This window comes from Labrus bergylta, chromosome 6 (genome assembly GCF_963930695.1).
Source record: "Labrus bergylta chromosome 6, fLabBer1.1, whole genome shotgun sequence".
Taxonomy (NCBI): Eukaryota; Metazoa; Chordata; class Actinopteri; order Labriformes; family Labridae; genus Labrus; species Labrus bergylta.
The window spans coordinates 17,513,736-17,539,789 of NC_089200.1; the positions used below are offsets into that span (position 1 = coordinate 17,513,736).

The following is a 26,054-nucleotide window of genomic DNA, read 5'->3' on the forward strand; positions in this document are numbered from 1 at the left end:
ATTTATTGTTTTGACCTATTTTGGTGTTTCCAAAGTAGTTTTTGTTTTTGTTTATTAAAAGCTGTGTAACTGGCATTAAAAGACAAAAGAAACCTTTAATTGATCAATATAGTACTGCAGCTGCTATTTGAAAGTAATTGTTCCATAGTTTGTTGGATCGGTATGTTTTTGTATGCTTGTGCAAGTATGGATCTCTATCTCCTTATAGTCGTATTGCACATAAGCATTCATGGTGTGACACACAAGATGTGAAGATTGGTTGTTTGATTCAGGCAGAAATGTGTAGTCTGAAACTTCATTTTATTTCATACAGTAGTATTTGACAAATATTTACAAAAATGTACACATTACAACTGTTGTCTTCAAAGTTTAGTTAGAAAAGTATTAATGGATCATTGCAGAAAAGCAATTATAAATATCCAATTTGAGAAGTTGACTTAGAAAAGTACCACAAAAGGTTTTCCGCACAAACTGTTTCCCTGTAACAACTAAAGAAAAATTTCAGTGGTTGCAGATACTCATGTTCTTATCTCCAGTAGATGTTTTAATCAAGCGTGCCTGCAGAGAAAATAAAGAATTAGAGTGAATAAGTACTGCTATAAAAAGGTGAATGAAGAACTCATCTCTAGAAGGTGTGTTTGCCTTTTGTTTTCTTATTTATAATTATTATTAAAAGAGATGTATTTGTCCCAGATTGACTCAGATACATTTGTTTAGGTATTGCTAAAGGTATCTTTAGTTATAGCAACAGATGTGAAGAGTCCATAAAAGGTGAAGGAAGTCCTGGCAAATCTTACCTTCAAGAAATGCAAATTCATCTATGGCCTCGATTGCATTGTCTGTAACACAAAGAAATTGAGAGAGGAGACATTGAGGTCAAGACTGGGGGTTAAAAGAAGTGAACATGTTAAATAGGGGACACTACATCAGAAAAACAACAACTTTGGTTAGAAATCATTTGTTTTCACACATTGTTGTTCTTCAGTTTAACCATAAAATCTTAAATCCTTTTTTTTTTTAAGCCCACTGACTCTTCATTTAAATGAAATCTGTTAATTTTCACATGTATCATAGAACTAACCCAAATCTTTTCTTTGCAAAGTTTTCCTCTTTCCTTGCTGTGCGTAAACCATGGCATCTTTGGCAATCATCTCGACAAACAGCTCCTGGAAAAAAGAAATACATTCATGCTTTCTTATTTAAAGTAGCTGAGGACCTTTAATTTTGAGTCCATTTTAGAGGCCCTGTGGACAAAGCAGCACACATTTCTTTGCTTTGCATTAACTGTTATATGTGTGTTTGATGTTCTCTAATGAAAACTATATGGTCACATTTTAAAGGTCCTGTAGAAGCTTTATTGGACTCCAACCTGTGTTTGCATTAAGCAGAGGTGTTACTGGTGTATAATATGCAGCAAAGTCATTCAACTATTTCTCTAGTTTCTTGCACAATTTATTTTAGCAGAAATCATGTATTTCTACGAGCATTTTGCGAGCTCAAAGAGGATACCTACATTATGTCGTGTAACTGCTGATGTAATAGACAGAACACTGGTTTACCCACATTATAAACTATGAACACAGAACTTTAAATGTAAAATAGTTGATGACTGTCTTCAAGCTTCGATGGTTGCAGGTGATTTGTGATTCATTGAAGGTTTAAGCCAATATTATGGAAGCCCACTTTTTATCTCATTATTATGACTTTATCATTTTCATTTTTATTTTTTTAACTGGCGGAAATGGGCTTACATACAAAACTGGAGGGGATTCTGGTAACGTAGCCTACATAATACATGTTATTGTAGACAGCATCACGTTATTTACCAAGCTTCATTCAAATTATGAGAGTATTGTAAGGGCAGAAGCAGAAAAACAGTGTGCGCTATCACAGGTCTTGTTTTTTTTGGATTTTACCGTGGCTTTAGCTATGATGAACACAGACTCCTGGCTGGCAAGTGACACGTCTGGGTCGGTCTTCATGAGCGCCTTGATTCGGGCCAGAGGCAGTTTGGACAGCCGGGTGTGGGTCACGGCGGTAACGGGGCCTGTCTGCTGCTGGCTGCTCTCTTCCTCGGCCTCGGCCCCGCGGCTCTCTTCCTCATTCCCACAACGGTCAGGGTCATGCTCCATTGGGGTGACAGCTGTAGCCACTGTTGCTGCCATTCTTTTTTTTTTTTTATATTTAAAAAACACACACAAAACAAGCGTCTTCTAGTTACATGTCAGATAACAACATCGCTCGCTGCAACGCGGCTGCATGTGCTTCCGCTCTCTCGGTGAGCAGTCTGCGCTGATTCGTCAAGCAGTAACACTGAAGTCCCGCCTTTTCCTCTCCCGCCAACTTATCCCCGTCGCTGATTAGACAGCTACTGAATCACTAGCTGACTATTGGTTAGCATTAAACGCCAATCAAAGTTAGTTCACTGGCTGTGAGATGACGAGGTGTGTGATGTAGGAAGTTAAACAGTAATCGTTATTATTTTAACCATGAAAAGCAGTATATTTCTGTAAAACTGATTTATTTTGCCGACTTTAATGAACAGAAAATTAAAAATAAATAAAATAAAACATACTATGACTGATTTTCCTAAACATTGTCGCCACTGTGAGGCAGCAGAAACAAGCTATAACCTCAACATCCAATGTAGTCACCTTAAGTATATTGCATTAAGTATTCGAGGTGACAAAGCAGCATTAGCTTATCAAGTAGATCTGAAATAAGTTTAATCAAGAGCTGAGAGATGCTTAACTGCTGCTCTGGGCCTTTTAATTGAAATTTAAGAGAGCATCAGCATGGTTGATTTCGATTAAATCTTTTTTTTTTTTTAGGCCTATATGTTCTGATTCAATAATAAAAGTCCCTGGCTTTATGTTTTCACTGTCTCAAAGATCTGTATGAATGTTCACAGCAGAGTTTTACTGAAATAAAGAAAAACAAAAGTTCAATTGAATTAAGACTTAAGTTCTGTGTTTCTGCCTGATAATTGGTTAATTTAATTATTAACAAAAACTGTTTCAATCAGCTGTAACTTTCAGTAACCTCCAGGATCGGAAACTGTTGAAAATGTCTACTTCTACTAAAAATAGCCTGTGCTGCATTTACACCTTTTTGACCTGTGTCACATAATCCGATGAGCAGTCCACTAATACACTGGGTTAATAGGATTATGATGAGTTCTCACAAGTGCTCTGAGCTTCATTCACATGTTAAATCATAGTCTGGTTTTACAGCCTCAGGAACAGTCATGAAGGATCCACAACTCACAGGTAAATTTGTCTGATCTCTTTGATGTTACTCTCGAGATTTTGCAGCAGTGTTTCATTGTTTAAAATATATATTTCTTATAAGTCTGTTAAAGAAGAGTTTATGAGCTAATACATATGCTTTGCATATGACTGTTCCTTTTTGTACGGGATGTATAGCTCTGGTATCAGTTGGCATATAGAATCTCTGGAGTTTAGAGATCATAAATGGACCCTTTTAATCGTGTTGTTCCCCTGTCTTGAAATGTAGTTTGTTTTTGGAGTTCATCAGTTAGATGTATTATAGTAAACTCTACGAAATATACAGTTGTATAAATACAGACATGGCTACTTAGTAAGGATGAAAACCTGTATAAGAATCTAATTTATTTATTTACTGTATTTACCTATTTGCTTCCAAATTTAAAATGTAAATATATTGTTCTAAATATCTTTAAATTGTAAAATGCTTGTGTGGCTGCTGATCAGTGTCTAGAATGGCTTAAAAATGAACAGATACATTTCCTTATTTAATTTGTTTTATTGGCAGATCAATTAAACTGTGCGTGTTATATTACATGCAAGTTGATAGTTGGCAGAGCAAGCAAGAATAACGTCTCAAAAATACAATACACAAGTTCATAATTAAATTAACCATCTAAATTTAACCATTTCAAATTGGCTAGACCTGCAGTTTCTAAAAGAAGCAAGTAATCCTGGCATCTTTAAAAGCCGAGCCTGCTGTACCGCAGGATAAATTTAGCCCTCAGTGACCAGGACGAGGCACACTATCACATTATTTCGCTGTTGATTAACCCAAAGTATCACCAGTTATTATTGTAAGCAACTATTAGCTGCTGTATTTGACGCATTCATAAGCTCTTATTGTTTGTTGTCATTTGCGATATGTGCTAAATAAGACATTCATACAGAGCTTAAGCCCAAACGGATGAACCATCTGACCGCTGACCCTTATTCTTATTTTTTGTTTTTATGCTGCATTCTTATTTAAAAGCTTCCTGTGAAAACAAAAGAAACACAGTATACGCTTTACAATGACAGAAAGTCAAAATATTTTCCTGTTTGGAAAAAAAAAAAAAAAAATGGCAAATTTAGAAAGAAATGTGCTGAGGACAGAGAACAGTGCCCAAAGAACCAGACCTGTGTTCCCAGAACAGAGGAAAACAGGAAAAGAGTTTGCACATCCTGCTTTTGTCCAACATTATTAAATGAAAACATTCATGTTTTAATTTATTTGGCCATGTCCAGCATCGGCTCTTTAAAGCTGACTACAACAATAGAAAGGTGTGGGAGTTGATGCTCTTTGTCAAATCAATAGTAGGCTACGTAGGAGAGGTCCCTTTGAATCCTGAGAATAGATTTAATGTCATTTTCAATTCATTTTACAATGTGTGTCTGAAATAAATGAAAAGCACATAATTTAATACTTGTAAATTGACTTGAATCCTACGTAATCATTGTTACATCAATTACTTCTACATAGACACAAATAAAGTTGTTGCTGTTAAAGAAGCCAGAAGATTTCCCACAAATACAACAAAGTAAGTTCAAAAGGAGGTTAATCTCATTATCAGTGTCTTAACATAGTCTTATACACTTCTTTTAGACATTGACCTCTTCAAGGCTTTGGTGGCCCAATACCAAACTAACTTAAAATCTTCAACATTTCCTTTAAGACATGTAAGACTTTCTTTTATAGCTCAACTCAAACTACGGTTACCTCATATTGAAGGTATTTTATTTTGTGATGGGTATTAGAGACTATATTCTCTTTTATAATGATATTATGGTTATGGCTTATTTTTAGAGACCTCTGCAAAGACACTAAACTTCCCATCCCATTTTCTTTTCAGGTCTCAAAACGCGGCTATGGCCCAAACAGAAAGCGAGCAAAAAGTCCAAAGAAGACGCTCCAAAGGTAGAAAAGACAGAGCGGCCTCAGGTCTCTACACCCATACGTACCGTCCCACAGCTGACTGAAGCAGAGAAGAGGAGGCTGTCAGCATTTGAGAGGGTCGTCTACGACATGGCCCACAACGAGAAGACCGTCAACGACCTGATGCTTGGTCGACGAGTAGGCTTCTACGAGCTGCGTGGAGAGATCGGACAGGGAAATTTCTCTACAGTGAGGCTAGGCATCCATGACTTAACGAAAGGTAAGAAACCTTATGTGTTTCAATCCATTCTTTCATTAATTTCATATATTTTTCTTCACATTTTTCTTGTCAAATCCAGACCCAGCATTGATACAATGATTGGAAGCACAAAGCTCCATCTTACCATTTTAAGCCCCTTAAGTCTCCTAACATGGACTATTCTGTTACATAAATGCACAATGCCGCCAGTACAATCTGGGCTCCAAATATTATATATGTACATAGTCAGGATTAAACTAATGATACAGTTTTGGAATATTGTTCATGTCAGTAAACTGATCCCCTGAATAAGCTGTTCTGATAACTCCAGATCCCAACTTGACCCCTGCAAAGCATTTATTTGCAGTTGAATTATATACTTGTGTAAGTACGTGCAGATTGGACTATGGGGAGTCCTTCCTTTTTTGCCAACTTTTTTTCATACCTTCAAGTAAAGTATTTCAGTGCTGCAACAATATTCCAATTAAAGTACATGCCAGAACTGCATTTCTTCTGCTTTCTCCATATGTAGCAGATCAATCTCACAATTTTCTCATGTGTGCAAACCTGCAGAGTTTGTCTCTGTTTTTCTTCTGACTTTTTTTTTTCTTCTGTTCCATCACTAAATTCATCACTGACATTTAAACCCCCTGCCCTCTTCTGTCATAGAGAGAGTAGCTGTCAAAGTGGTAGAAAAAGTACGCCTGGACAACAGGCGCCAGCCGATGACATCCTTGGAGATCAGCTGCATGGAGAAGCTGTGTCACCCCAACATAGTGCGACTGTACGAGGTGTTTGAGACCAGCAGGAAGCTATATCTGGTGATGGAGTATGGCAGCGGTGGAGACCTGTTCTCTCGAATCTCCACCAGGGGGAGACTCAATGACCTGGAAACTAAGATGGTCTTTGCACAAGTTATTGCTGCTGTTAAACACATGGTGAGCTTCAGTGTCAGTCTCAGTTATAATATACAGCCGATCAGTTTGCACCCCATCCATGGAGATATTAGAAATGTTTTAACTTTAATTTATAGTGTATTTACATGCATACATTTGAGGTGTTTTTGAGCGTTTAATTAAAAAAAAATCAAATCTACAAATTTATTACAAAAGTAAATGTACTCATACTCTATAGAAATTGCCCTTGTCTGCTTTGTTAAGGTGATATATGACATTATTGGGATGTATTGGGTGTAAGAGTTAGTAGACCAGTAGTTTACAGCCAAGTGGACAGAACACTTCAAGAGTCACAAGATTATTTTTTGGCTCTCCTCAAGTGTTTTATTGCTAATATACGGTCATTTATTTCTCTTTGGGCCTGGAACAATTACCAAACTAAAGACATTTAGAAGTTTAGAGGGGAAATTTCTCTTAAGTTGAATTGCACCATTGGAAACATAGGGGCCTAAGTAGACCCTTTTTTTTTTGGTTATGGCATCACTCACAAAATGGGTGGTACCCATTGGTTACTTATTAGAATAACACAGCATTTTATTAGGTGATTATACGTATATATGTAGCCTATATTTACAACCCAAATCAGAAAAATATCATCTATAACTGACCAATATAGTAAAAAAACTTTAAAGTTAAAAACAACAACTAACTCAGAAATAGTGTGGTGTTGAAATATAATGTTTAAGAAGTATGTCTGACCTACATATACGTACTTTATCCCATTGATAATAATCATCATAAAAGTAATCTATAGAATATTATTTTTAATAGTGCTTTTTTAATTTTAAAAACAGAACTCTCTGTAATTTGATTTCTCTATTTTTTCTCTTTCAGCATGACAACAAAATCGTCCACAGAGACATCAAGGCAGAGAACATCTTCTACACCACCAGCTACTGCATCAAGGTTGGAGACTTTGGCTTCAGCACAGAGTGCGGTTCGAATGAGCTCCTCACCAGCTTCTGTGGCTCTCCGCCGTACGCTGCTCCTGAACTGTTTAAAGATAAAGGTTTTGTTGGATACCATTCAGACACCTGGGCTTTAGGTATTCTCTTATATTTCATGGCGACGGCCACTATGCCCTTTTTTGGGGACAACATGAGCAGGCTGAAGCGGTGCATCCTTCAGGGGTCCTACAGTATCCCTACTTATGTGCCTGACTCCTGTGAGCTGGTCATTAAGGGAATGCTGCGGCCTGTGCCCTCTGAGCGTTCCTCTCTCACACAGATCCAAAACAGCGCTTGGTTGCAAGGGCTCGAGTACCCTCTCCCGTACGTCTCTCTGCCCCTCTCCCCTTCCCACTTTGCTTTGGACAACCACACTCTGAGTGTGGAGGAGCAGGAGGTGAAATCTTTGCTCTCAGAGCTGGGTATAATGACTGTTCATTTCCAAAATAATCACTGCAAGGACTGTAGGAGCCCACTGACCGGAACCTACCGGATCCTTCTCCATCGGGTCCAGAAGAAGAGGACGGTGGAGGCTGTAGGTTATTCATCACTTCACCCTGATGACTATGAGGGTCCAGGGAGGTGGTCTGTAGCATCTATGGACAAACACACTCCCACTGCTGTGTGTACAATACTCTAATGGAAAATAACTGGACTGGACTAGCTCTGATTGTGACTTCTCCAGCTCTAAATCAAACACTCATGTGACCGTTTTATCCTTAACACCCCCTCAATCACTTGAAGCTGAAGTGTACGAGGTTTTAGATTGCATGTTGAGAAGCATTCAAGCTGTGTTGTGCAATACTGGACTGTAATGTCTGACACATGTTGGTTGAGGATTGGGTTGGAGCTCCTGTCCCACATTCTAAGTCAGTGAGAGCTTAAGGACCAGGGCTGCACCCTGTGAACTGTGTTCTGATTACCTTAATGATGTGTGACATTTATCAACCACTGTATGCCTATCAGCATCCTCCAATCCCATTTAGTCACTTCATATATCTACTGAACTAATCCAGGGCCTCGGGTAATCCCGGTCACAGTAAGAACATGCTTGGTCCAACAGAAATGAAACCAGAGACTATGAAGAAGAAGAGATGTCCTGCAAGCAAAGGGAATTCAGACACAACAAAATAAAGCCACATGACTGTCAACTGTCTTATAAAACTGATTTCTTCAATGCCTTAATTTAAACTAGAATTTCATTGATTTTCTTTTTTTTTTAAATTGTATGCAGGTTTTATGATTTAATGATTGAAGTTTTTTTGGCTCACAGATAGTTAGCAGAGTTTTGATGACATTTTGTTGATATCTGCGAAACACTTGACACTAATCTGTCATGGATACCTGACTGAACTTCACTCCACTCCATGTTAACAATCATAATCATCAAAACAAAAAGAATAAAAACTTTTTCAAACAAATTTTTTCTCACGCTGTCTCACAACAAGGTGTTAACTGTCTTTTTCTGATTATGAAAAACCCTAGCCGTGATCTGTTTACACAGACAGTCGCAGTGGGATGTTGGATCATTTCTTGCCTCCTTGTAAGATTGGATGTTGAAAAAAAAGTTGACTTACAGGAATTGATTTTGGCGCCGTCTGAGCACTTTCAGTAAAAGAGCTAATGATGAAACATCAACACATCAACTCTACAGATTATGCAATATTAAGTTCCTTTGAGGTTGTAACACTGTAATTGCCCTAATCTTTGAAGTCAAACTTTAACAACGTTGCATCTTTTACACTTTAACAGGCTTACGGTGAAATTTCACCTCTCACTTTTGAATTCCTCTAAAGGATGAGCAATCTCCCTGTGTCATGCTTCACTCTCTGCCTGTTACCCTCAACTTGCAATTTAAGGTCCATTCTGCAAGTGTCTGCACACATCGACTGTGTTTCTGATCAGTGTTTGGCTTCATGTTTCATTCCGTAAACAAATGTTAAACCCCCATCCTTAGCTAGTTCTCACAGGAACATGTATACAGTGTGTGGGCAGGAGCCGGCACACAGAGATTATTAAGATCCCTACAAGTGCCAAGGAGCAGTCTTGACTTGTTGTTTATATAAGAACTCTGTTCTTGCACGATATCTCAATGTGAAAAATGCCTGTTATTATTTCCACGTGAGTATTTTGACTGCGGGATCATCCTTTAAAGTGACAAAGGAGGCATTGAGTTGCAATGCTCGTGGCAGAATAAACCAACAACAGTCATTCATGCAAGGTGAGTGAGATGAAGGTGAACAGGTGTTTTCTGGAAATGTAAATTGTATCAAGGGTATATATTTACTGAGAGTTGATTAAATGTGGATGACCATGATCGGTCAATCAGGTCTTTAGGCACAGTTAACCAGGAACCAGAACCAAACAAATTTTAAAACGCTTCAATCCTATCAGATCACGATAGAATGGATTTTAAGTCCTTTTTAATTTGGCAGGATTAAGTTTGAATCTGATAAATAAGAGCAACTCACAAATGCCACACGAGATATTCACATCAGTCTCATGTCCTCATACTGTCTCTAATCTCTGCAAGATTCTAAAACACTTTCTCTTTCTTGCTTTGCTTTCATGTTTATACAAACCATGATCTCACTTTATCTTCACCCGTCCTCAACTTCCGAGATTATCACCAGGAGCCAAGATGTCAGCCCCAAAACACAAGTCAGCATTTGTTTGTAATTATATTTGGCAGTGAAAGAGCAGCCCTGAGCTCTGCATGAAAAATCCATTCAGTTCATAAAAACAAGGCAGATGGTTGTGAAAGAGTGAACTTGGCCTTTTATGGACAATTTCCTTTTTCAAGGGAAGAAAAGCGCACAGGGAGCACGAGGCTGTTCTGAAGAAAACTGCTTAGATAGAAAGCATAATTATTATAGTTCATATAAATCATTTGATTAACGTTGCTTGAATCTGAATATCTATAGGTCCAGCTGTTCAAGGAATCTGGAATGATTGAAGATCAGACTGGACTCAAATCTTAAAATCATGTTGTTAAAAAATTAAATTGTTAAAGAAAAGTAAATCCAATTTTGTTTTTTAACCAGATAAAACTTCCAGTTGGTGTTGTTATTGTTATTAATTTGATTAATGAAGTAAATGATTGGGATTAGTTTGAGCCAAAACTAAATCAGGATTATCATTATTCCCACAGAGGGCTTGATTCAGGTAAAAAGTTGGAACAAAGTAAAGCAATTATTGAATTGGTTAAATAAATATTTTTACAATGATCTTGACCGCTTTATACATTTTTGGATATGTTACTCAGAAAATTGCCGATCACGACAGCTACACAGGGGATAAAATACACTTTAGGGTTGTGATATCTGTTAATTTAAAACACAAAATATTCAATTCAAATCACCTATGGGGACGTTTTACATTGAGAGGATTTTGCTAAAATGTAAACCTTTTTAACAACCAGGAAAAAAAAGCAAAGAATTTTCCTAAAACTAATGAGATTGGAAGATTTTTAAAACTGCTTGTTTGATCTTTATTTACAGTTATGACTGCATGACCGGTTGCTTTATTCTGCATTTTTTTCAATCAGTCACTGCTGATGTGTAAAATATAATGCTGCAGAGTCAGGTGGGAAACCAAGCATAAATGTTTTCAAATGGAGCACAACTGAAGCGAGACTGAACAAGTCTGTATGATTAACTGTCACTCATAAACTGCAGTTAGTGTTTTTTTTCTTTTACAGAAGAGTTATATAAACCTCACTAAGTGAGCCAGAGGTCAGACAGAGAAACACATTCAGGCCTTTGATCAGTGCTAGTTGATCATGTTTTCCCCAATAATGAATCATTATATTCACACTAATAAATTAAGCCTATAAGAGGGAAGTCTGTGCCTCACTTTTGTCTGATGAGTTCTTTGTTAATGTTCATGATGTGGGGAAAAAAAGGTCAACTGTAACTCTGCTGTTCCTGCAATTTATGTTTTACATAATGGTCTGCTTTCTTGTTCTTTGCTATGTTTCACTTTCCCCATTGTAGACAGGGATTACTCTAACACTGAAGATTGTAACTGGATAAGAACTCATTTCATCTGAGGAAAGTAGCAGCCTGCTAGATAAAATAACTTCTGAATTACCAGCACCAATGTTAACAATCACAACGAGTGAAGTATGTGTCAAATATCGAATGTTGGAAGTGATGTTGTCACATCTTATGATCTAACCCAACAAATGATGGCACATCAGATGTGTTTCAGTTTCTGAATGAACCGATTGGCACAACAGCAATCTGGAAACATTTTGTTTTGTTTGGTCAGCAAATCTTTTTGTTATGAGAGAAAATGTGTATAAAATGAAACTGAACTAGCAGACTGACTTTTTTAAGTCTGTCAATCTGTCGTGCTCATTACTATAAAAAAGTAATTCAAATAACTAATTTTGTATACTTTAAAACCTTTGCCTTTTGAATGTGGTATTGATGTCAACCATTGTCCACTCATGCAATGCATTAATGAAACAATTGGTCTTCTTACGGCAACATTATTTTTCTGCTTTTATTTGACAGTGAGGGACAGACAATGTGGGGAGACAGAGTGGGAGATGACATGTACTAAATGGTCGTGGCAGGGAGTCGAACCAGTGACCGGTATGTGAGGGCTTAAACCATTGAACACTGAGCGCCTGAGCTAAACCAGCGCACCAGATCATTTTAATCAATTGCAGATAGCTCCAGCAAAACCTCAGGAATAAATAACAAGTCTTACGTCTTTGGATAAATATTTGTGGTGTTTTGTCTTGTTTGTAATAAAGTGAAACGAGCAGTTGCTTACAGTTAAGTTAAACAGATGTATGCCAGCACAGGTATTAGCTCCTGTGAGCACAAAATGTGAAGTGTTTGATTTACTAAATACAAAAACAATATCACAATACAATGGAGCTAAAAATTTGTATCCACTCTTGACGCAGTCTACACAGTTTGTGAATATATTTATAATGATACAATTTGCCTTTTATTAGTTTAACTTAAGAAAAACTCATACAGAGCTATTAGTGGAAAAGGTGCATCAAAGATCCTGATTGGAATCAAACCAGAGACATTACTGCACATCTTTGCCCCTATGATCGCTGAACTTACTGATGTTATCTGGAAATATTTCACAATTGATCCATCCAGTCCCAGGAGGTGAGGGACAGCTTTGAATAAGTGAAGAAAGAGTCTTAACCACATGTCATTTTCCACTAATTTTTCAGTTTACTGGATTACCAGCTGGAGAAAAAAAGTAACTTGGATGCTAAAAGCCTCACCGGTTGACTGGTTTACAGTTGATTTTAAATAATAACCATGGGTCCTTCATTTTTACACTCTCTTGTGGTCTGGCTTTTCAGGGAGCTCTTAGTGCAAATACTGTTGTAACACCTTTCGTCAGTTTATATTGTGGTCTCATGGCTGATTTACTAAAAAAGAAAGCTGTTTCATTAAGAAACTGCCAACATATTAATAACTTGGTGTTTTCCCCACTTTGGAAAGGACTACCTACGGGTTTCTGGTGTAATCTGAGTTCTGTCTGTTTTTGAAATGAACACAGAGGTCACAGAGGTCCAGCATTTTGTTTCACCCATAGAGGTTAAATGATAAGTTCATATTTTTGGTGACTGATTTAGAACTATATTGTTTTGATTTATTGTCTTCTTCTTTTTTAGTTGAAGCAAAAACTCCCTGAGAAGATTCCACAGAGTTATGAGGGTTAAAATCCACAGTCCTCATCCTGTTCAAAAATAAACTCAACCTGAAGTTCATTTGTCGCTTTAGCGTTCTGATGTCATCATATCGAGTTGATATGTTCCTGGCACACATTCCTATTTGTACAAAATCTTTGTTTATGGTCACTAACCTTTCACTGCAGGTCATCAAGGGAACGCTGATGGAACACAAAAGAGCAAGTTTGTACTGAAGAAACAAATTGCACAATATGTTGTTTTTTTTTGAACATCACACACTTCTGAGACCTCATAAAAAATTCCTGAAGAACGTTTTAAACTCAACCATAACATTTACATTAGAGCCACATTATGAAGGGATCAATGTAACACCTGCATGAACAGCAGGAATGATACAGAAAGCAAAAGCTGTTTTACTGTAGGCTACATATGGACGCCTGGCAGGTGACTGATAGGACAGACTTTGCAGAAGTTGCAACCCTCATGAGGCTCATTGGCTTAAACAACATGGACAATTCTGTCCTTTGAACTTTGTTTTTCACATCAACGATCATCACGCTGTTGAAACTAACACTGTGGTCTAATTGCTCTGAAAGATGCCAAATTCAGATTTAGTGAGAAGTGATAAGACTAAAGCATGTTCTGTTTCATGGATATTCAGTGAGTATGTCAACAGGATGGGTTATGTCGTCTCCAAAAATCTGAAACATTTCAAATATCAGATACTGTTTGTCAAAAATTATTCACACTTAAAGCAGTACGATTGTTTTTTCTTCTTTATTTGAAACAGAAAGAGACGAAGAACAGTTAAAATGCTGATATAAAAATATGGAAATCTGTAATATAAAAAAGAGTCTCATCTTATACTTAAACACAAACACACAGAGTGAAAATACAAAACAGAGCTGCTAAGCAGTGGCTCAATCCTAGCAGGCTCTACTGAAAAAACATCCATGAGCAGTGAACAGTAAAATAGTTATGGCTCATATAAGTGAAACATTTACTATACTGGCTATAACATTGTGTGTATACTATGTTTGTCCAACAGTGAGTCGTGTACATTTACATTCTCCGTCTGCTTCAGGAAAGAGCAGATGTGCTGAAACATAATCTATCCGGTGAAAGTTGATCTCTCTCACACTTTTCTTGTGTTCTCTTCTTTTAGTGGTCTGAAAAATAAAAAGGGGGAATAAGGAAGAATTAATCCATTAAGTCTTTTTATTAACGTTATTAAAGTATGGTAATGTATTCAAGTATGTCTTAGTGTGAGAGCAGAAGTGTAACTTTTCGTTACTTTAACTTCTTAAACGTACCTAATTGTTTGCTCGCATTCTGTTCTCCACAGTCCTCATCAGCTCCTGGACCCATTCTTTGTTTGGATTGGCACAAACAGTCAACGGTTTGGGCTGTTTTGCCCTCTTCTTCAACTGAAACCTGCACATCAAGAGGCTTTGAGCAACTACTTTCTTAATGTGAGGGTTTTTTTCTTTTCCTCCAATTTGTTGATTCCATTAAAAACATTTCAACAATGAAAGAAAACAATAAAGGTTGCTGAGGGCCAAAAGTGACGGATATGAGATTTTGTGTTACTCACACAACAGCTCTGAGGTTGCAGTCCCCGTCTGTTTCCTGCATCCTGTACCTAATAATGTTCCTTTTTGCTCTAGCCCCCAAAGTGGTGACATAGCCAAGGCAGCAGTTGCCGTATGAGCCTAGAGAGAGAGAAAATATAAAGAGTTACAGCATGTAAAGGAGAGATAAATAACCTCACCTCAAAGTGATAACTCACATTTAAGTTGGAATTAAAAAATAAAATAAAACCACATTTAATAATTGGGAAGTGTCTGACAATTTTCCTGTTTTTGAAGGTGAATGTGTTGATTGGCAGCTTGTGAATAAAAAATGCAAAAATCAACAAACATAACCATGGTTCAAAAGATTCCTCTCATGTCCTTAATTATAACTTTGGTATCAAATACAATAGAGCACAAAAAAGATATCTAGGATTTAAAAAGATTGTGTTCATTGTAACCATAGAACTGTCAACATAGTGATCTCTAAAAATGCAGTGATTGCCCTTTTGAAACATTGTGTGAACAACAGCTTCTTCTTTCACATACTAAATAAAAGTATCACAGAGTGTTGATCCATACATTATGACACTTTTAATACACTCCAGCATCCTAAAGCCGAATTTCCCTCAGGGATTAAAAGGATATCAAAATCCTCATTCCAAAACGTGCGCATGATTAACTGGTTATGTGTTTATAACTTCAATCCGCATTAACATCTAATTCATTAAAGCTGTCATAATGTCACAAATCTAAATGGTCTATAATAACATTCTTAGACAGATTACGCCTTGGCATGAAGTGTTCTGCTAGATGGTTTTGACCAGAATGGTTCACCTTATTAAAATAGAAGATTAAGCAACAATACAAAAAGAATGTGGATTGTGAAATGCAGATGCAGTCACTGCTTTTCTAAAATTGGTCAAAGTTAGAATCATATTCTCCACAATCCTTTACAAAAGTACTCCAATTAAAACAATGTCCTTCTCTTCAGGTTTGAGGTTAGAAAGCTGAAACAGTCTCCAATTGAATATTAAGCAACTCTGAAAAAAAGTTAAATCTTCAAAAGAATCTACATCCTAAAAGACATAATCCAGAATATAAACTGTTGTGTTTCACTTACCTTGTGCCAGACTCACATACATGCAGGTGAGGAACAGGAGAAAGAAAAGAGCTTGGAACTTCATGGCTGCTGCTGTTTGTGTTGCGGTGCTGCACAGAAACAAACAGATTCAATCACAGAGTGGAGCAAAAGTGAAAAATTGGAGGCAGTCTCTCATCCCCCTTTGCCTTTTAAATATTTGGCGGTTGAAGTAATGTTTTCCATCACAAACTCCCCCATGTGCACTATTATGCAACAAGACCCCTGATTAAAATGTCCAAACTTGTGTCCTGTTTCCAGCTGAGGGCAGCTGTTTTATCTAAAACAACGAGTATTGTTTTAGAGAAGTGTGTTTGTGTTACATGGTTGATGGACTCCATGTAGTATATATAACTCAAATGTTGCATAATAAATGTTTGCAAAATCAGTGTAACAAAAGCAGAAAGAATCAGATGAAGAGATTGATTCCCAAGCATGCAGAGAAACGTACCTGCTCTCATTCAGGATTTCACAAGATGTTGGGGAGGAAAAGCTTCTGTCCACTGCAGCTCAGGATAACTCTGTGCTCTTATGTGTGAAAGCTGCCCTCCCTCCACACAGACTTAACCCTTTACCACTCCTTCTTAGTCTACCAACACTCAGAGATATTCAACAACAGTGCAATTTGATCACCTAAATACTCCCAACCCTCCCTCCACAAACACATGTGTCAATACCACCCAAGTACCTGTGATATAACTGCAACATGGGGGGAAATAAGGTACTCTGCAACTCTAAGGCTGTGTAAGATAAAATGTATCTCTTGGAATAGTATCTTAAACCCTGGTGACAAAAGGTGATCTATAACCTAATATAAACATGTCTGAAATACGGACAGAAATCAGTTAGAGAAAACCTGTTTATAGTTACTGAGCAGCTGAAAAGAAATGCAATCAGTTGTGTCTCAATCTTTTATTATCACAACTGGTGAGTGAGTTACTTTATTTCATACAGTTCAAAGTTACTCAGAATTCTATCACACTTCTTCATTTCTATCACAAAGTCTTTTCTTCATCATCTGACAGCATTAAATCTGTCCAGATGTGTGACAACCTTCCAAAGTAGGTTTCTTGTGTATCTATTAAGTGTTATTACATCTAATGAACTGGGTCATGTGCACTATAAACATCAGTAAACATCTGCATTCAATGTTTTAACCCCCCTGCTTCAAATCGTACTCCCAAAGAAAGCTGCATGCTGAATTGATACCATGATAAGAAGGTCATGGTCCATTTTGTCCCTCTGCAGTGATTTTCATATAAAATCTGTGTTTGTGGGGAAGTTCTAGGTCTATCTTTTTCCTGCACAATTGTATCATTAAAGCTTCATATCTGATTACTCAGGTCCTGCGAAATGAAGTAACTACCTGAATCTTACACATTCTGGATGAGACAAGATAAGATACTGATGTAAAGGTATAGAGGGGTACAAGCAGGCCCACATACTTTTTCAGTGAAATGATTAATGACTATTATTTAAAGCTTTTTGTGTTCAAACATGCACATTTGTTTGTGTTATAATGGTTGAGCTGGCAGCAGAAAGGAAAAATTAGGTTGTCTGGGCTCTATGACCTTAAACAACTTCAATCCCAGCATTGGAATTCATTCAACAGACACTTAAAACCAAGAACAAGAACAAAAGCCAGGGACATGTTGAAAGAACTCCTTGAGACCATATTTTGTAGTAATGCTCATTTTGATGATTTATGGATGGGGAATTCTTTAAAAAATAAAACTCCCTTCAGATTTTGTTTATTTACTCTGTTACTGCCAAGAGGTCCTTATGGGGGAAAAAATCTATCTTTTTTCATTTTCAGACTGATGTGTAGATTTTGCAACCTGTTTTAAACAGTACCATGTTGCTTCCAAGAAGTTGCTCAATGCAATATTCCTAATAAAAATACAAAGGGAGTATCTTTAGTTTCTAGGTGGAAGAAATGGTTTAAAAGCATCACTTTCTCTTGGGTCTGCTGTATTTTCCAAAGAAAAAGGAAGGTTGGATTTTTGTCTCCTTCACTCATGTTTTCTCTCCTGCAATGATTGGATTGCCTCCAAATGTCTGTCTTGATGTTGTTTGTCTGAATCATCATTTCTGCAGTGGTGAAATCCAACATCTTGTTCTGAATTCATGGACATTTGAATAGTGATATCACAGCCTCCACTCTTCGAGGAAAGTATGCAAGAGCTTGGGAATCAGGCGACTGAGAAGTTAGTCCAGCACTGGTCCAAGTGACGTTGGCACATAAGACCGGAAGGGCTCACATCCAGCAGTTCTCTTCATCCCAAAAGGATAGCATGGATTTGTGTACAGGGGATTTTTCATGTTGAAACAGGAAAGGGCCTTCTTAAAGCTGCGTAAAAGTATTAAAGCATAATAAAACACACAAAATTAACACATTTGCATCATACATGACAGATGACAGATGAACTTATTATCCACATGTAAAACTCAACAATTACACAAAGATCTCATCTACATTACGTTGAAATACAAAAACAAATCATATTTTGAACATGATCTGAAAATATGAATAAGCCAAAGCCCATATTTTTAATTTACAGCTTCCGCTTTTCTTCAATCAATCAATCAAACTTTATTTATATAGCACCTTTCAGACAAATTAAATTGCAGTTCAAAGTGCTTAACAAGGATGCAGAAAAGTTATTGACGAAAAGTAGTTTCTAAAATTCTTAAAGTTGTTATGGTGCCCTGAGCATCCACAAAGAATTTATGGGCACGTGTGTGCTTTAATGAAGGCCATTATCGCAACACGATACAAATACCCTTAGAGCACCTAAATGAATGTAGAGAGGGAACTCTATTACAAAACAGTCAAAGACACTTTACAGAGTTTTGAATGTCACTCTGTGCATCACAATTAAGTGTCGGTGAGTGTTTGGGGAAGTGCTACATAAATAAAAAGTATTATTATTATTATTTTGGTGTTATTACAATCAGATTTCAGATCTGTTTAGTATGGCAGTTTATCAGAACGCAGACACATAAAGACGACAGAGAGTAGCCTACATTAAAACGACAGAAGACAGACTATGGATGTTTTTTTCGGAACTATTGGAACCCCATATTAAGCAGAATTTAAATATTGTACATGGTTGAGTTATTAATATTGTTGGCTGGTTGAATTGCTTGAAATGTATTTTGCCATTTAAGAATAATTTGCATTTGATATAGCTAGTAAAATGTATGAGCCCTATATTATAAGGCTCTGGGCCTACCTAGTGATGACAAAACGAATGAAGAAATATTGCACTGTTGTTTCATTGTTACACACCGTTCACTGTTTTCAGCGCTTGTGGAAGAAATTAGAAACGCTACAGCGCCATTTAGCGGTCAAAAGTGGGATTGCGCTCAATATAAGAATCCATTCCACTGACGCTGCTGTGTGATGAGGATGCATCCGGTTCCTCCATGAAATCCGTTCCAGGTTTTACCACACGGTCACAGACACCTCCATGTGGGCGTTACCGACCGGCTTGCCTCGATATCAGCCACTAAACAACCACCGCACCAGCAGGTCAGTGAACACCGAGTGCAAGTCATCCTGACTACACCAGTTTTTACTGTCAAGGGGGGGGTGGTAGTGTTTTTTTTATAGCCTGCTCTTAACCAGCAGGATCAGTCGCACAGTGACACGGTGCAAGCTGTCACGGTAAGGCGCAACTTGTTAGCTCGCTAGCGAAAACCACATGGATCCCCATAACACCAACACAGAGGCGAAGATGTTGTTGAGCCAAGCTAAGACCCTCAGGCTCCACACCGGGAATTTAGTCAGTCGAAGTCGCCTGAAAAAGAAATGTCCCGGTTCTCCAAGCGAAGAGGTAAGGTCATTTTTGCACTTGCCGGATAGAAACGACGCTAGTTTTCTGACCATTGCGTTTTTATATGTTGTTCTGGGGTGACAGAGTAACTTTGCTAATTAGCTTAGCCTTAAAGTTGACCACAGGCTGCCTGGCTAATGACACCATAGTGTGCCAAGTGATAATAAAGCAGGTGTGACGTCATGTAAGACCATATACATATATATATATATATATATATATATGTGTATGTATATGTGATTAGAATAATCGTATAAAGTGTTACAGGAAGTTATCTTACTAGAATAAGTTATCTTTGTCTAATAACCTTCTCTTAGACCTAAAGTAGGCTGAGTTTGTATATGTCCTATTGTACTACTGGGGCGAATAGTTAGCTGACAGATTAATGTGGCAAATGTTTGTGTTAACAATAAGGTAAAAAAACAACAACACCCAAATCCTGTTTAGACAGGGGCACTACAGTACCACCGTCTGCACCCAGATTTTTTCCAAGTTGTAGCTGTAGTTTCTTTACATGTTTCGGTATTATTGTGGATTTTATGCATTTGATGTTGATAGGATATGATGCTAAACCTCTCATTGTTTAAAGGTGTGAAGCATGACATGACAGTTTTTGCTCAGTGGCATGGTTGGAATCTGCATACTGTGCTCTGTGTAAACCTGCCAAAACTTTTCAGTATAAGAAACAGGTTTAGTAACTCTGACTTTGGCTTGACTTGCATATTAGAGGGCAGCTTTTGAGTGCGTGAAGTGTATCTGTTTTTATATAATTTAACTGGTAACTGGTGTATTACTATATTAGGAAACGTATACAATAAACAATCAGGAGAGAAAGAACTGTATTGTTACATTGTGTCTTTCTTCCTGCAGGAAATAAACCTGTCTTTTATTTAAGCACAGTGTGCAGAACATGCTGATGTGTGTGTATATATATGTACATATGTATATAAGCGCCATATATGTGAAGGAGTTGCAGTAAGGGTTATATTTAATCCAGAATATTCATTACCCTTCTTTAAAGTCTATAGATCATCTGACCATTCATTAGATGTACTGAAATAAAACAAACGTGCATGTTTGCATTGCCTAAAATCTGTTGTTCAATGATATTGAACCAAAATGTTGAGTGTAATGCCAAATGTCCATTCAAAGAACTTCAAAGTTAACCTTTGAGCAGTCGACTCTGGAGTCATAAGGCCGTCTTGTGTTGTCCGATGGAATGAGCGCTCTTGTGTCAGAAACATGAGATTCTTTGCTTACACTTGTATCATCCGTCCCACATGACATGAATGTTGCAGTTGAGCTGATGTTCTTCAGCCTCATGTGGGCTGAGACTCATCGAGAGTTGTTCAGGTCCTCTTTGCTAATAGTTGTCCCTCAGCTCAACACCTTTAGGATTGAAGTTTGTGTGTCATTTTCTATAAATATTTATAGAAAATATACCACAAACTGATCTGAACTTTTAACTCTAAAGCAGCTGGCCTGCGCTCCCCCATGCTTGTCTTTTTGTAAATATTTATGTTTGACAATAAGCCATTAATCTGCCCTGGAACTCAGCTTTTTTCCTCCCATTTCCCACGCTGTGAGCTGGTTAGTGACTTTTTTTTAACAATTGTCAAAGTGTGTTATGCACAGCTGTTAAGACATGTTTTGAAATGCTGTTAGTAAAGAGCTTTTCATCTTCATCTGAGGTTTTGGGATCCTGGCTAAAAATCAGCATGTTTCAAGAATTTTAATGTAACTTTATTTTTCTCCAACATTTCAGCTTCAAGACTGCATTCAAGCCACACTGACTGACTGGTTTTCTACAATAAAGCCGACATCCAAGGTGGGGGCAACAGTTTTTTTAAAATGTTTTTTTTGTTCTCAGTGTGAGAGTAAAGTACTTCACCATATTCAATCTCTCCTTCATGTTTTTTAATGACAACGAGATAAAACAACAACAGTATTTGAGTTGACGGTCAGTTATGGTCAGACCTGCATTAAAGACATGTTTCCACCCTGTCGTGCAGTCACCACGACCCAGTGCTTGAGAAAATAAGATATCTTTAGTGATGCACATCAAAGGATGCCTCCGGGCGATCTGAAAAGTAGCTGTCAGGATGAATGTTCATGCAGGGCTGGCTGCCAAAGGCGCTGTTCCAAAATGTGCGTCTGTCTGCTGGGATGGGAGGAGGGCGGCTGCGTGGGGGCACAGAAACTTGATCTGGGGTTTCTGTTTACTGTGATAGGGTTCCCAGAAAGTTTTCACCAAATTGAAAGTGTTGTTTTAAACTTGGATGTTCTGAATAGAGTTAAATCAAGATTTCAAAGGTTGTTAGATTTAAATTAGTGAAACGTCCTCCTTGTTGAACGCACCCCTGCACTAGTTGTTTTACCAGGCTAATCTAATCTGCTTAGGCTGTCATCTCCACGCCTCCTGGTTCAAATGTGGATGAGGGAGGTTTGAAAGTGTTTTACAAACGCATCTGAAATACTTGAAAATACAATAAAATAACCCTATTTGTTACATTCCCTGCAGGGTAATGCCATGAATGGGATGTTAAAGTCGATGGCTGTAGTTCCTTTTTCAGGTTTTCCTGACATAGCTCTTTGATAAAAAAACAAAAACAAAAACAAAAAAACAGAGTTTCATTGTCCACGTTGTAAAGATCAACATATTGCCACGTTTGAGTTATACTAACCCCCTCCCAGACATGCACCTTAAAAAATATGTACCAAATATGAACATGCACTCGAGAGAGCAGCCAATTCCTCCTACATTAATAGCAGTCATTTAAGATAATTGTACGCATGGTTTGTTGATGTGAACAAAGTATAAACACAATACTTCTCAGGGACACTTGAAGTAAGCAAAACTTCAGCTTGTTTCCAGCACTCCCTAGGGAAGCTTCACTGAAAATAGATAATCTCATAAAATCCATCAGCCTCTCTTTGGGGGGGAACAAACATCACTCTTTATTTCTGAACTTTTCAGCATTAAGCTAGTTTCTAGCTGTTTCATTACTCGGTTCTGCACTTGTTATCAAAACTCTGTCATGCTCCCTTTGCAAGAGTCCTGACTGTCCTGGTATTTAAATTATGTCAAAAAGCCAACCATTTGAACAGAAAACACTTCATTTTATGAACTGGTGTTTTATTTCAGAAAAGGTCTTTAATGACAATGCAAGTGATGTGATCCCATATTCTGTGCTCTCCTTCTCACACAGGACTTTACAGATACTCTGGAGTGCTCGATTCCCCAGCCAACAGACGCTATCACACCTGAGGAGAGGGAAGAGCTCAAAGTCTCAGGTCAGTATCAATCAATCAATCAATCAATTTTTATTTGTATAGCATCAACTCATGCCAAGTGTTATCTCGAGACACTTTACAAAAAGCAGGTAAAAGACCTTACTTATTGCTATATTACAAAGATCTGATACTGATTCAGGACTCGGAATGAAACATAATAAATGTATTGGGTAACAGATTCATTTGGTTTCAGTTCACTCTAAGAGTTGTGCCATATCATTTATCCATTTAAAACAAATACACAAAAGGGCGAGTGATTAGGCTTGGTAATTGCTGGTGTAACAGCTGGTTACACACTTTTTAAGGCAGATTATTCAGATTTGTATTTTATTCAATGTACAATGAACTTTAAAATGGTTATTAACCTTTATTCACAGTATAATATGGATGGTGATCACCAGAACATATCAGGAATTACATTTATTAACATGTTCAACGCTAAGGAAACTAGTAATCTGATTTGAAAAATTCATGTCCAAACTTTGGATCAGAGCATCCTTAATAAAATATTTTCCATTTCAAAAAGTAAATAATTAAGTAATAAATATGACCAATGAGAGGGGATGACAAGTGCATGGTTTTCTTGTTTTTGCAGTCAAGCTGTTCCTGTGTGAACCAGTTGAGTCTTCTATCAGAGATGCAGTGGAGATGGGTGAGCTTTAAATCTCTGTAATAATGTTTTCATGTGCCTTAAAAATGACACACTCCTCATGTAACACCGCCTTGTTTGCATCTTTTTACTAGCCTGTCAGACGCTGGCTGTGTCCCAGCTTGACTCTGTTATCATCGCCCCACCTGGGCCCCTGGAGGGAGACAGCCTGATGTTAGCCCACCTTCAGCCAGCATGGGAGGAGCTGGAGTCTCTGGTCAGAAGTCAGAAAATTGCAGCCATCGGCACCTCTGACCTGGACAAAGACCTGATGGAACAGCTCTACAACTGGGCTCAAGTGAGTGGAGATCTGGGGTGTCTGATCCTTAATTTGCCTTTTATTTAAGTTCAGCAGAAACTGTGTTTTTTAAATGTGTACATTGTGTTAAATTTAACCTAGGCATAGCCAGAACACGTGACCAGGCATGATCCGGCACTGTGCACAGTAAAAACATTAGCATGGAATATAACTTGAAAATTGCAATAAAATGAAATGTAGTGACTGCATCCATGAAAATAAACAAGATAGAATTCTTCTTTGAATGGAAAGTAAGAATAAAAACAAACAGAGCTGTGGATGATTCTGATGTCTGACCTGCCTCGTTCGCTGAGAAGTTTAGTTTCATATCAACACTGTCTCGACTCACAGCTTTAGCTGCAACAAGTATAATACTACTACCTATCCATCTTGTTAGAGTGTGTGCTCTTCTTTAGAAGCAACAGAAAGGGTTGACTTTGGTTAACAGGTCGGCGTTGCAGGTTAAAATGTGTAAGTAAGTAACATGCATGTCAATTGGTATGTTTTCACCTTTGCCCATTGAAGCACTCACTATTCCTATATCAACCCAACTAACCTCACTCATTGACCACGACCCCTCTCTTGTACCAGGTGAAGCCCAGCAGTAATCAGGTGAACCTGGCCTCTTGCTGCGTGATGCCTCCTGATCTCACAGCCTTCGCTAAGGAGTTTGACATTCAGCTACTCACACACAACGATCCCAAAGGTGAAACTCAGTTTCCTAATTTTCTGAGTATGTAAATTGTCTACCTGCAGAAAAGATTTAGGAGCAGACTGAAGAAGTCTTTAATGAAGTGTTATCTGTGTGCAGATTAACTTCAAAATAATGTTTATATCTTGATGTTGAATTTCAACAAATACTATGAACAGACTAAAAATGTTCATTTACTGATTATATTGATATTGAACTTCTACATTTTAATGGCTATTCTTTTCTCCCCTTTATTAAGTGTTAATTCACAGACTACTCTTTAACTTCAGAAAATTCCCTTCATTTCTTCTGTCTCTTCCCACAGAGCTGATGTCGGCAGCTACATTCCAGGAGACAGTGAAGGGGGGCCTTCAGGACCTGCAGGACCAGGACCTCAATGATTGGAGGCTGGAGTGGGTCCTCCGCTACTCTATTATAGTCAAGAGTAGAGGCATCATCAAGGCAAAGGGCTACCTTGTCAGTGCGAGGAAGGCGAGCCCGTAGAACCTCCCTTGCTGAAGAAGAAGACATATGGATCAAGTCATTTTCCTCCTGTATCATTTTCACACACAAAATGCAAAGTAATAGTCCTGAGTCATGGATTCTGCCAGTCACCGTGAGTCCTGACGTCATTGTAAGAACTGGCAGATAAAAGCTGCATCTCAATCATCTTTGGTTTCTATGACTATCAAAAGCACGTGTTCATTACCATAATCTCAGTGAATTGAAAAGAGAGCATAAACATGAACGGTCGAGTCTATTGTCAATTTTAGGAGAGAAGATGGTCAAAGTGGAGTTTCATGGATGACACGCACATTGAAAACTCAATCCATCAATACAATAGAGGCTGCTTTAATAATGGAAATGATGGTTGCTAAAGTTTGATTTAACCCAAAGGGTCCTTAAACTCTGTCTGACTTCAAGTGCCTCTCCTCTCTGCTATCCTCATTCCCACCATGCTTCCACTGTGTCTGTGTAAAATCAAGCTTCAATATCTCAGTCAAAATGACGGCTAAAAAGGAAGAAAATCATTGTTTTCTGAAGTGATATCAAGCATTTTAAAGATAAAAACAAGTCTGATTTTATTCATGAACTTAGAGTAACTTTACTGTACATAACACGGTTTGCATTCCTCAGTTTAAAAACATTATGCACTAATTAAGATTGAACTTCATATGAGATGTTTATTTTATGATACTGATTGAATTAGACTTTTAACTGCTAAAGCAACAACTATGTGAAAGTAACAGACTTCATTATATCATTTTTTCTGACTATTTGCTGTTTTGGATGATGCATTGAAACGTTTACCCACCCTGCGCTCATGAGATTATTTAAGGGTGGAGAGTACAGTGATATTGACATGCAAAGCAGGCTTATGTCCTTTATGTGCATTGTTGTTGTAGCACTAAAAACTGAAAAAATTGTCAACTTTGAGGAAGTCATTTTTATTTAAGAGTCCTGGCTGACCTAGTTATTCAAACAAAGACAAGTTATCTGTTGTACTGTAAACAAAGTTCATGTTGTCATGTCTGTATATCAAGAATTGGCTTTATTAAAATAATTACATCAAACAGTGTCTTACTTTTTCAA

The 26,054-nt window shown here is 37.6% G+C and overlaps 4 protein-coding genes across 5 annotated transcripts; 2 read left to right on the forward strand and 2 right to left on the reverse strand.

The window, feature by feature from the left end:
- Positions 1 to 283: 283 nt before the first annotated feature.
- On the reverse strand, positions 284 to 2,287 carry pole4 (polymerase (DNA-directed), epsilon 4, accessory subunit). Its single transcript, XM_020638999.3, has 4 exons — positions 1,917 to 2,287; positions 1,082 to 1,166; positions 798 to 839; positions 284 to 558 (listed from the first exon to the last, which is right to left on the reverse strand). The coding sequence occupies exons 1-4, from the start codon at positions 2,163 to 2,165 to the stop codon at positions 545 to 547; spliced, it is 390 nt and encodes a 129-aa protein (XP_020494655.1). The 5' UTR covers positions 2,166 to 2,287; the 3' UTR covers positions 284 to 544.
- Positions 2,288 to 3,205: 918 nt separating this feature from the next.
- LOC109987733 (serine/threonine-protein kinase NIM1) lies at positions 3,206 to 8,725 on the forward strand. Its single transcript, XM_020638920.2, has 4 exons — positions 3,206 to 3,269; positions 5,120 to 5,422; positions 6,071 to 6,339; positions 7,192 to 8,725. The coding sequence occupies exons 1-4, from the start codon at positions 3,248 to 3,250 to the stop codon at positions 7,942 to 7,944; spliced, it is 1,347 nt and encodes a 448-aa protein (XP_020494576.2). The 5' UTR covers positions 3,206 to 3,247; the 3' UTR covers positions 7,945 to 8,725.
- A 5,014-nt stretch (positions 8,726 to 13,739) lies between these two features.
- ccl25b (chemokine (C-C motif) ligand 25b) lies at positions 13,740 to 16,212 on the reverse strand. Of its 2 annotated transcripts, XM_065955887.1 has the most exons (5): positions 16,142 to 16,212; positions 15,673 to 15,761; positions 14,573 to 14,690; positions 14,292 to 14,412; positions 13,740 to 14,147 (listed from the first exon to the last, which is right to left on the reverse strand). In XM_065955887.1, exons 2-4 carry the CDS (start codon positions 15,734 to 15,736, stop codon positions 14,292 to 14,294), a joined length of 303 nt encoding a protein of 100 aa, XP_065811959.1. In that variant the 5' UTR covers positions 15,737 to 15,761; positions 16,142 to 16,212; the 3' UTR covers positions 13,740 to 14,147. The 2 variants fall into 2 exon arrangements, with proteins under 2 accessions (XP_065811959.1, XP_029134121.1); XM_029278288.2 differs by lacking the exon at positions 16,142 to 16,212 and having other exon boundaries at positions 15,673 to 15,832.
- Positions 16,213 to 19,191: 2,979 nt separating this feature from the next.
- On the forward strand, positions 19,192 to 26,035 carry gclm (glutamate-cysteine ligase, modifier subunit). The gene is made up of 7 exons (XM_020639012.3): positions 19,192 to 19,529; positions 21,295 to 21,357; positions 22,739 to 22,823; positions 23,419 to 23,475; positions 23,568 to 23,770; positions 24,362 to 24,476; positions 24,787 to 26,035. The coding sequence occupies exons 1-7, from the start codon at positions 19,398 to 19,400 to the stop codon at positions 24,963 to 24,965; spliced, it is 834 nt and encodes a 277-aa protein (XP_020494668.1). The 5' UTR covers positions 19,192 to 19,397; the 3' UTR covers positions 24,966 to 26,035.
- Positions 26,036 to 26,054: the final 19 nt, after the last annotated feature.

What these genes read in the sequence shown, in the direction of transcription:
- ccl25b (XM_065955887.1), bottom strand. Translation starts at nt 15,736, where the DNA reads ATGAAGTTCCAAGCTCTTTTCTTTCTCCTGTTCCTCACCTGCATGTAT. An exon ending in GTATGTGAGTCTGGCACAAG is followed by an intron (nt 14,691 to 15,672) that starts GTAAGTGAAACA and finishes CTCTCTCTCTAG; the next exon opens with GCTCATACGGCAACTGCTGC. An exon ending in TGCAACCTCAGAGCTGTTGT is followed by an intron (nt 14,413 to 14,572) that starts GTGAGTAACACA and finishes CTTGATGTGCAG; the next exon opens with GTTTCAGTTGAAGAAGAGGG.
- LOC109987733 (XM_020638920.2), top strand. Translation starts at nt 3,248, where the DNA reads ATGAAGGATCCACAACTCACAG. An exon ending in CATCCATGACTTAACGAAAG is followed by an intron (nt 5,423 to 6,070) that starts GTAAGAAACCTT and finishes CTTCTGTCATAG; the next exon opens with AGAGAGTAGCTGTCAAAGTG. An exon ending in TTGCTGCTGTTAAACACATG is followed by an intron (nt 6,340 to 7,191) that starts GTGAGCTTCAGT and finishes TTTCTCTTTCAG; the next exon opens with CATGACAACAAAATCGTCCA.
- gclm (XM_020639012.3), top strand. Translation starts at nt 19,398, where the DNA reads ATGGATCCCCATAACACCAACACAGAGGCGAAGATGTTGTTGAGCCAA. An exon ending in CAATAAAGCCGACATCCAAG is followed by an intron (nt 21,358 to 22,738) that starts GTGGGGGCAACA and finishes CTTCTCACACAG; the next exon opens with GACTTTACAGATACTCTGGA. An exon ending in AGCTCTACAACTGGGCTCAA is followed by an intron (nt 23,771 to 24,361) that starts GTGAGTGGAGAT and finishes CTCTTGTACCAG; the next exon opens with GTGAAGCCCAGCAGTAATCA.
- pole4 (XM_020638999.3), bottom strand. Translation starts at nt 2,165, where the DNA reads ATGGCAGCAACAGTGGCTACAGCTGTCACCCCAATGGAGCATGACCCT. An exon ending in TCATCATAGCTAAAGCCACG is followed by an intron (nt 1,167 to 1,916) that starts GTAAAATCCAAA and finishes TCTTTTTTCCAG; the next exon opens with GAGCTGTTTGTCGAGATGAT. An exon ending in TTTGCAAAGAAAAGATTTGG is followed by an intron (nt 840 to 1,081) that starts GTTAGTTCTATG and finishes TTTGTGTTACAG; the next exon opens with ACAATGCAATCGAGGCCATA.